The sequence below is a fragment of the Hyaena hyaena genome, unplaced genomic scaffold (assembly GCF_003009895.1).
Source record: "Hyaena hyaena isolate Hyena2069 unplaced genomic scaffold, ASM300989v1 scaffold_157, whole genome shotgun sequence".
NCBI lineage: Eukaryota > Metazoa > Chordata > Mammalia > Carnivora > Hyaenidae > Hyaena > Hyaena hyaena.
Genome location: NW_024080789.1, coordinates 3,043,205 through 3,054,122, shown reverse-complemented (window position 1 = coordinate 3,054,122; position 10,918 = coordinate 3,043,205). Strand labels below are relative to the sequence as shown.

The 10,918-nt window shown below is 36.9% G+C and overlaps 1 protein-coding gene across 1 annotated transcript; it reads left to right on the top strand.

Annotated features, from left to right (window-relative positions):
• Window positions 1-240: 240 nt before the first annotated feature.
• Window positions 241-10,918, top strand: SPINK13 (serine peptidase inhibitor Kazal type 13). The gene is made up of 4 exons (XM_039239457.1): window positions 241-310; window positions 2,622-2,659; window positions 3,325-3,452; window positions 10,867-10,918. The coding sequence occupies exons 1-4, from the start codon at window positions 241-243 to the stop codon at window positions 10,916-10,918; spliced, it is 288 nt and encodes a 95-aa protein (XP_039095388.1).

The following is a 10,918-nucleotide window of genomic DNA, read 5'->3' as shown; positions in this document are numbered from 1 at the left end:
AAAAAAAAGTTATTTGAATGGTTTACTTTCCCTAGTTGGAACAAGAGGACCTTCTCAGGTCTGAATCCCTGGGGTGATATCAGGCCAATATTGAGGCCACCATGTCAAGTTTATAGGAATGCAGCACCTCAGGGTGACAGGTGTTCTCATTTGGAAATCCAGGTGTGCAAGATATTAGGAAACAGCTACCCCAAGCCTTTTTCCCAGGCTTCACCAGAGCAGGATATTGGATGAAATTAAATGGCTGCCTTTTCCTACCTGACCATATTTTTCCTGGTGTCCTCCACTTTGGAACGTACTTCTTTTTCAGGTAAGCAAACTTACAAGTCTTGGGAGGGAAATTTCTGATATTGTCTTTGTTGTAGAAAAGAAAAGTAGTCATGTGTGTCTGGGTGGGGAATGTTAGGCATGACAATGCAAAGTGGGTATGAATTGGGTATCACTGTTAGAAAAGGAAGTTACTTTGGAAAACACTCCAAAATTTGAAAATGAAGTAACATGCTTCTACATAATGCACGGGTCAAGAAAAATCCAAAAGGCAATTGAAACATTTTTTGAACACGAGAAAAATAAAACAAAATGAGTGAAAGTTTTGCTTCAAAGAAGTGTCACTACCTTCATACCCCTTTACTTTTGATTCCAATCCTATGGCCGTCTTTGTGGAATCAGCCTCATTGGTCTCTATCTTTCCTGTGTTAGTTTTTGCTTAGATAAACATATGTGTGTGCATTGTGTCATTCCTCCTACTTTCTTGCATAAAAGACAGCACACTATAGATACCTGTTTGAGAAATTGCTTTTCTCAATTTACAAATATCTTGAAAATTAATACATATCAACTCACAGGGATCTCCCTCATTCTTTTATACAACTGCATAGAACTTCACTGGGTGTGTGTATCGACATTTACTCAACAGTCTGCTATCTATGGGCATTTAGTTGGTGTCCAATATTTTTCAGTCACAAACAATGCTGCAATAATCTTATGCATATGTGTTTTTGTATTGTTGGAGGTATAGCTTCAGGGTAAATTCTTTAAACTAAAAGATATCTGATACACTGGAAGAAAATATCTGCAGCACATATCACTGACAAAGGACTAATATACCTAATACATGAGAATACTTAAAACTGAGGGAACTTAATTGTCAAATGAGTAATATGTTTACTACATATACAATTCACACACACATAACACATACCCCCAAAATACAGAAATGGCTCTTAAATCTGTAAAAGATATTCAACTTCACTATGAAAAAAAATGCTAATCAAAATTATCTTAAAACACCATTTCTCACTTATTAAAAAGGATTTCCTACATTAAGATTAAAGGGGCACTTGGATGGCTCAGTAGGTTAAGTGTCTGACTTTGCCTCAGGTCATAATCTCACAGCTCAAGAGTTCAAGCCCCATGTCAGGCTCTGTACTGACAGCTCAGAGCCTGGAGGCTGCTTTGGATTTTGTCTCTCTCTCTCTCTGCCCCTTCCCCATGCACACTCTGTCTCCATCTCTTGAAAGAAAGAAAGAAAGAAAGAAAGAAAGAAAGAAAGAAAGAAAGAAAGAAAGAAAGAAAGAAAGAAAGAAAGAAAGAAAATTAAAGAAAAATCCAGTTGATCCTGGCATGGTTTTGTTTCTTATGTTCAGATGCATTTGAAGTTCATTCTCATATATGACATGTGGCACATATTTTTACTTTATTTTATTGCTACTAGATGAAAGTCTTTTCTACTCTCTTCACTATATCCAGCCACTTTTGCCAATAAAAGATTCTGGGTTTTGTTTGTTTGTTTGTTTGTTTTTTACAATTAGAGAGAAGCATTCCATTCTTTTTTATTCTTTAAAAGATTGTACATGCAATTGACATAGTCTATTCCTGGAAAGGTTGGTAGGCTTCGTGTTTCCTTTGGGGAAAAAATGAAAATAAAATCTAAGTTTTCTCTTCAAAATTTGGAAAGTCCAGCTTTTGGAAAGCTAGAATTTTCCAGAATATTTAAAAGATCATCCTACAATGAGAGATAAGGAAGAGCAGAACTATGATATGTCTTTTCTTGTTTCTCTCTCCTACAGCCAGCTGGCCATGGTCCACCCTCAGGCAACACCAGCATCCTAGTTTCCCAGAGCCAGTCAGCCTCTCCCAAGGAATCTCTAAAGTTCCTAACCATCACTCATAATATCCTCTTTCGTTCAGCATCTTGGTAAAAACTAGCCTAATGTTTTATTTACCTTAGCAGATTTAATTTAAAAAATAACTTTAAAGTACACATACTCATCCCAGTTGTAGTGAAGAGGAACCTAAAGCCAATGAAAGTCACGTAACCTAATGAAAATAACATAGTTTGCAAGTTATGCATACAACCCCAAGTGGATTTTACTCTTTTCTCAATGACATAGAAATTTTATAAATAAAGTTAGAATTGTGAAAATGAACGGAAGAATGAATAAATGGATAAAGTAGTTAACAAAGGAATGCCACCCACAAATTCTGTCGCTACAAGTTATTTTGCAAATGAGTAACTAGATTGCATTTCTTTATTCAGTTAGTAACTTAGGTGGAATATGAAATCATATTCCATGAAGAACTATTTCTTTTAACCTGTTGTGTATGTACTTTATCTGCAGAAATCTTCAAGCCACACAATATAGACAAATGGCCTAAGGTAAATTTAAATTTCTCAGTTATCAATTCTGATGCTAATCTGATCACTTTCTTGACTTGAGAGACTGAAAACTTCATAGGGGTAAATAGAACAAAAGTTTTCCATGTGACCTTGGACATGTATTTTAACCTTTGCAGATTTAGATCGAATCTCATGTAGCACAAACATTATAACAATAAGATGCATCTCTGTTCATTAAATGAAATAACACTGGTCATTTCCTTAAGTTTATAAAATTAAAAAGTGATAAATATATGAGTTATTCCTAGCCGCAATACAGAATCCTCACTCTTATCAATTACATTTGAGCCCCTTCCCCTAGAATTTCACAAACACATAAATATCTCTATTCACAAACTCCTTAGAATGAGTTATTGGCATTGGGACTCTAAGTTTAAATAAAAATTTTGTATTGAGGATTTAAGTGGGTATGTTATAATGCTTATGACTTTAAGAGATGATGGATAGATGACTGATTTTCTGACACTGCAGTCAGCAAAAAAAACCTGAGTGACCAAAGCCTTGTCTTTGTAATTCTTGAAAAAGAAATCAATTGACTAGAAATATTTGTTATTATTTCTGTGAGGGGCAGAAGTGTTAGGCCAGAAATAGATGAAGGAAAATCTATCAATTGTTATTCATATGATACTTTATGCTATTTGCAGCCCCCATGTGAAATGTACTACCCTCTGGATCCTTTTTATGACTCAAGATGCCCGAATATAACATCCTATGTTTGCGCTACAAACGGCCACACTTACCAGAATGAGTGTTTCTTTTGTGTTGATCAGTGGTAAGTTCAAAATTAAATAGCATTATTTTTTCCTCTATACTTATTCGCAGAAATATCACATAATCTTAGCCAAGGAGCTGGATTTACTGATGGATGGGATTTTTAAAATAACCTCTATTGTTCATATAAGACTGGGGACAGACTATGTATAAAGAGAAAAGTCTTTCTGAAAAACTTCAGTTAACATTCAAAGTTAACTCATTAAAAAAAGAAAGAAAAGCTTATGCGATATTTTGGCAAAATTGTACAATGATCCTACTAATGGACATCTATAGATTATACCCAAACAATGAATAGAAACCCATTTTTTCAAATCACTCAAAAATGTTTAACAGGTCAAAATGACATGCCGATGAATAGCACTCATAAATATTTCATGGTAGACATAAACAGATATAGATATCAATATAGATGTAGGCATAGGTATAGGTGCAGGCACACACGTGAATAACAAAGTGCTTATGTGTTCTTACATAGATCAAAATTGCCAGTGACTTATATATTTCTTTGCCTTTCAAGGAAGTTCAATGTGAAATTTAAATTTAAAAATTAATAATATTCCTTGGGATATACTTTAAATTCCATTTGAAATTGTTTTTACAAACAGACTTACATCTAGTTAGCAACTTTTCCATAACCTACCAGATCTTCTGTGTTGGAAGTCACATCAAACCAAGACTATCCTCAGGTTTGATGATCTGCTAGCAGGACTCACAGACCTCAAAGTTACACACATGGTAGCGGTTTATTACCATGAGAGGATCTGAGTAGAATCAGCAAAGGCAGAAAGCTCATAGGGTGGAGTCCAGGAGAGAGCAATCACAGGCTTCTGGTTGATCTTTCCCCGTGGACTCACACAGGCAGTGTTTCATTCTCCCAGCTATGATGTATGACAACACATAGGAAGTATTGTCAACCTGGGAAGGTCACCAATGTCTCGGTTCCCAGGCCTTTTGTTAGAAGCCAGTCACCTAGGCATGTAGCACCTGCACAACTAACAATTACTAAGTCTCCAGCCACCCCACATTCCCTGAGGAATGAACAACAGGCATTCACTTAAGCCTATGACCCCAGGTTATAAAGTCACTCTTATCAGGAGTGACATTCTAAAGGCTTACGGATACTTCCTAGGCATGAATTTGAGCAACCCAAGTCTGTTGAGGTAATTCTTTCACGCATATCTTCCTTTGAAGACAATCTTCATGGAGTTCCAGAGTCATGTTTTGACCTCATGAGGATGTTATTTTGAGCACTGAAGGAAATGGGTGTGGAAGCTATTGAATAAGGGAAATATTTGCTCGTCTTCAGAACAAGCTCTAGACTCAGAGGATGCTTGAAATGTCATTTAAAGGAAAACGATGGTAACTGAAAAAATGGGAATTAACCAAGTAACTACCATCAGTTTCAAAGCAAGATTAATGAGAAGTCATGAATGTCACTGGATTATGTAGAATAATTAAATTACATTAACATTCCTTCCTAATAGCTGCCGTCACTTTCTCAGACAGGGGCTAATTAGGCAAGACACTCAGAAGTGCCTTCTTAGCTCTTCCACATAACCCTTTTTCCACACCTTTTGGTATTTGGACACACACCACTAAAAAGAGCAGCATAGAAGGAATTGAGTCATGATGGCTGGGGTTTCTGGGAAGTAGCATAGACTGATGCAGAGCGACAGGTGACAACCCAATGCTTCTCAATGTTTGTTCTAAGATTTCTTTCAGCCTCATCTAGGAGACTTGAGAAAGTCTCAGCACCACTGAAATCATGCCTTAGACCTATTCTGACAGAAATGGGAAGAGACTAAAGAAACTATATTCCTTCTTTCCTTCCTTCCCTTCCTTCTTTTCTCCCTATCTTGTGATTCTCCTAAATGTACTGCAAACACCATGACTGTTATTTCTTAATCTAAGAATAAATAAAGAGCCCTTGTTGATTAAAAAAGCAAAAAAAAAAAAAAAAAAATGGTTCAGTAACACCGCAACCAATATGAGACCAGGTCTTAGCAAACATATCTACTTCTGAAACACACTGATGCCAGTGGCAGAGGTGATGCAGTGGCCTGTGTATTTGCTTCAACTCTCAAAGTGACTTTCATGTATAAGCTTGGTCTTCATGCTATTTCTATTTCTTGGAGCAAAAAGGACTGTCTTGATGTTTTTTTGAATGATAGAAGAAGAATCTCTCCATCTCTCCTCTTAGCAGTATTGTGAAGAAAAATCCAGAAAAATTGGGGCTCACAATCTTGAGAGATACTCATCATTTGTGGATGGTGTAAATCCCTTGGGAAAAAAAGAAAAAAGAAAACAGAAGTGTTTTAGGATGCTGAGCTAAGATGATGGAGAAGTAGGAAGACCTGCCTCATTGCAAAAACACAGCTAGATAAAGGTCAAATTATCCTGAATACCCAAGAAATTGATCTGAAGACTGACAGAACAAACTCTACAACTAAAGGGAGAGAAAAGGCCACATCATGGAAGGCAAGGAGAAACTCTGCATAGGACTAACCTTAGGGAAAGGGCAGCCAAAACACAGCAGCTGAGTGCACACAGCTTACAGCAGAGACAACAAAAAGAGAAAATACCCAAATAAATAAAACATGAATGAGAGAAGAGAGATCGCAACCAACACCACAGAAATAAAAACAATTATAAGAGAATATGATGAAAAATTATAGGCCAATAAATCGGGCCACCTGGAAGAAATGGATAATTTCCTAGAAATACATAAAATTATCAAAACTGAAATAGAAGAAATAGAAAACTTGAACATACTGATAATCAGCAAAGGAATTGAATCAGTAATGAAAAATCTCCCAATAAATAAAAGTTCAGGGTCAGATGGCTTCTCAGAGGAATTCTACCAGACATTTATTTTTATTTATTTTTTAAGGTTTTTAAATTTATTTTTTTTTTAATATTTTTATTTATTTCTGGGAGAGAGAGAGAGAGCGTGAGCAGGGGAGGGTCAGAGAGAGTGTGATACATATTCTGAAACATGCTCCAGGCTCTGAGCTGGCAGTCAGCACAGTGCCCGACGCGGGGCTCGAACCCACGAACCGCGAGATCATGACCTAAGCGAAAGTCGGACGCTCAACCGACTAAGCCACCCAGGCGCCCCTTAAATTTATTTTTGAGAGAGAGAGAGAGAGAGAGAGAGAGAATAAGTGGGGGGAGGGGCAGAGATTGAGGAAGACAGAATCCGAAGTAAGATCCAGGCTCCAAGCTGTCAGCATAGAGCCCAATTTAGGAATTGAACTCACGAACCAAGAGATCATGACCTGACCCGAAGTCAGATGCTTCACCGACTGAGCCACCCAGGCCCCCACTACCAGACATTTAAAAAAAACAGTTAATACCTATTCTTCTAAAACTGTTCCAAAAAATAGAAATGGAAGGAAAACTTCCAAACTAGTCCTATGAGCCCAGCATTACCTTGATTTCAAAAGCAGATAAAGACCCCACTAAAGAAAGAGAATTACAGGGCATTTTTGAACATGAACGCAAAAATTCTCAATAAAATATCAGCAAATAAAATCTAACAGTATGGTAAAAGAATCATTCACTATGATCAAGTGAGATTTATTCCTGGGCTGATTCATGTCCACACATCAATCAATGTGATGTACCACATCAATAAAAGGAAAGATAAGAACCATATGATTCTCTCAATAGATGCAGAAAAAACATTTGACAAAATACAGCATCCATTCTCGATAAAAACCATCAAGAAAGTAGGGATAGAAAGAACATACCCCAATATCATAAAGGCCAAATATGAAAGACCCACAGCTAATATCGTCCTCAATGGGGAAAAACTGAGAGACTTTCCCCGACTGTCAGGAAGAAGACAAGGATGTCCACTCTCACCATTATTATTTAACATTGTACTGGAAGGCCTAGCCTCAGCAACCAGACAACACAAAGAAATAAAAGTCATCCAAATCAGCCAAAAAGAAGTCAAACTTTCGCTATTTGCAGACGACATGAGATTCCATGTAGGAAATCTGAAAGACTCCCCCTAAAAGCTGCTAGAACTGATACATGAATTCAGCAAAGTCAGAGGATACAAAGTCAACATGCAGAATCTGTTGCATTTCTCTACACCAATGATGAAGCAGCAGAAAGAGAAATCAAGGAATTGATTCCATTTATAATTGCACCAAAAACCATACTTGGGAATCAACCTAACCAAAGAAGTGAAAGATCTGTAAGCCGAAAACTATAGAACACTTATGAAAGAAATTGAAGATGATACAAAGAAATGGAAAAACATTCCATGTTCATGGACTGGAAGAACAACTATTATTAAAATGTTTATATTACGCAAAGAAATCTACACATTTACTGCAATCCCTCTCAAAACAACACCAGCATTTTTCAGAGAAGTAGAACAAACAATACTAAAATTTGTACAAAACCACAAAAGACCCTGAATAGTAAAAATATTGTTGGAAAAAGAAAAGCAAAGCTGGAGGCAGCACAATTCTGAGCTTTAAGTTATATTATAAAGCTGTGGCGATCAAAACAGCATGGTACTGGCACACAAACAGACACACCAGAAATGGACCCACAACTATATGGTCAACTAATCTTCAACAAAGCAGGAGAGAATGTCCATTGGAAAAAGACAGTCTCTTCAACAAATGATGCTGGGAAAGCTGGATAGCAACATGTAAAAGAATGAAACTGGACCACTTTCTTACACCACACACAAAAATAAAATCAAAATAGAAGAAGACCTGAATGTGAGACAAGAAACCATCAGAATCATAGAGGAGAACACAGGCAGCAGCCTCTTTGACATCAGCTGGAGCAATTTTTTAGTAGATATGTCTCCAGAGTTAAGGGAAACAAAAGCAAAAATGAACTATCGAGACTTATATCAAGATAAAAATCTTCTGCATAGTAAAGGAAACAATCAACAAAACTATAAAGCAACCTTTGGAATGGGAGAAGATATTTGCAAATGGCATATCTAATAAAAGGTTAGTATCCAAAAATCTATCTATCTATTTATATATTTTAAAAAAACCCCTCAAAACTGAACACACAAAAAACACAAATAATCTGGTTAAGAAGTGGTCAGAAGACATGAATAGACATTTTTCCAAAGAAGACATCCAGGTGGCCAACAGACACATGAAAAGATACTCAACATCACTTGTCACCTGGAAAGCACAAATAAAAACTGCAATGAGATATCACCTCACACTTGTCAGAGTGGCTCAAATGAAAAACACAGGAAACAGATGTTAGTGAGGATTTAGAGAAAGGAGAACCCTCTTACACGGTTCGTGGGAATGCAAACTGGTGCAGTCACTCTGAAAAAAACTCTAGTTAAAACTAGAACTACCCTATGATCCAGCAATTGTACTACTAGGTATTTACCCAAAGATTACAAAAATACTAAGTCAAAGGGGTATATGCACTCCAATGTTTATGGCAGCGTTATCAACAATAGCCAAATTATGTCAACAGCCTAACTGTCTGACTGATGAATGGATAAAGAACATGTGGTGATTGGGTGCCTGGGTAGCTTAGTCAGTTAAATGTCTAGCTCTTGATTTCAGCTCAGGTCATGATCTCAGGGTTTGTGGGATCATGCCCACATCAGTCTCTGTGCTGACAGCGTGGAGCCTGCTTGGGATTCTCCCTCTCTCCCTCTGTCTCTGCTCCTTTTATGCTCATTCTCTCTCTCTCTCTCAATAAATAAATAAACTGAAAAGAAAGAAAATGTGGTGTATATGTACAATGGAATATAACTCAGACATAAAAAACTAATGAAATCTTGCCACTTTCAACAACATGGATGGAGCTAAGGTGTATTATGCTAAGTGAAGTAAGTCAGTGAGAGAAAGGCAAACCCCATATGATTTCAATTATGAGGAATTTAAGAAATGAAACAGATGAATATGGGGAGGGTGAGAAAGGCAAACCAGAAGAGACTCTTAACTATAGAGAAAAACTGAGGATTGTGAGAAGGAGGTGGGTGGAGAATGGGCTAAATGGGTGATGGGTACTAAGGAGGGTACTTGTGATGAGCACTGGGTATTACATGTAAGTGATGAATTATTAAATTCTAGTCCTGAATATAATATTACACTATATGTTAACAAACTAGAATTTAAATAAAAACTTGACACTAAAAGAAGGGAGGGGGAAAGAAGGAAAGAAAATAGAAAACAGAGGAATGCAAGTTCTGGCCAGAACTGATACAGAATTATAGTCACTATTCCTTAAAAGAATCCCTCAAGCCTAGTCAGTGCAGGGCCCTTATAATAATCAAGAAAACAGAGAGTTCTATGAAACAGATCCAGACTCTTCAGAAGTTTGTGATCTCATTTGGCAAAATAAATATATGCCTACGAAAATTCTTGAAAACAGACAACAGCATTGGTTTTGTTCAACCGAAACAGCATTTTAGTAAGCCTCGAAGTGGTGGACAGCATTTCAAAAATCAGATTTTACCAGAAAATATAGATTTCCAACTTATTTTGAAAAAAATCCAAATTATGCTAGTAGTAAGCTAGGATTTCACATGGAAAAAAAAAAAAGCAACAACTGCCTAGTAGTAGCTGCCCCTCCAAATGGGGTTCAGACACCTCTGTTACGATGGAAGTGGCCCACTCCACTTATTTATATTACCAGGTTGGCTCTTACAAGTTAACATGTTTGCAATCCCTTAACCAGGCGAGTAGATCAGATATACCTCAAAGGTAAGCCTGAGATGGGGCTCAACGTGAGGAGTCTCTTGAAAGAAGCGAAGGTTTAAGCATTCTTAGAAAAAAATTGACAGAAAATAGAACAGGCAATTTATACAGGACTCTCTGCTTCAGAAAAGATTTGGAATTGAGAAAAAGTGCAATGTCTTCAGGGAAATAATAAGGAGAAAAATTGTGTTGAAAGGCACATTATGTATTTGGGAACAGTAATACATGAAGGTGGAAGGTTAGGGAGTGGCTACCTTTCTGGGGAAAATATATACCTGAGTAAGAAGAGTAGACTGTATTTTGTGAGCAGTGCAAACCTCGTGAAAATCTGAACAGTGCGAATTAAATGAATTACCATGCGTAGCACTCTTCTTACGGTTATCTTTTACTTCTTGGTTAAAAAAAAAAAAAAAGAAAAAGAAATCTGGCCTTGCTATGTTGAATGGAAAGGTATCAAAATGGGAATGAGTTAAGGGAAGAAAGATTCTTTGTTGAAAAACTTCACAGAACACCTTTTTGAATAATTAAAACATAGAGGAGGAAAGGGCGGTGATGGGCAGGAAAAGAGATGGGAATGAAGGGAATTGCAAAGCAGCCGCCTTCTCAGGAGCACATTTGGAAGATGAGAGAATGTGAAGCATTACCCAGTTTCCTTATGATACTAATCTCTCTCTCTCTCTCTCTTTTATGTCTTCTCTTCAGGGAATTTGATTTTCATATTAAATTTTATAAATATGGAAAATGTTACGAATAA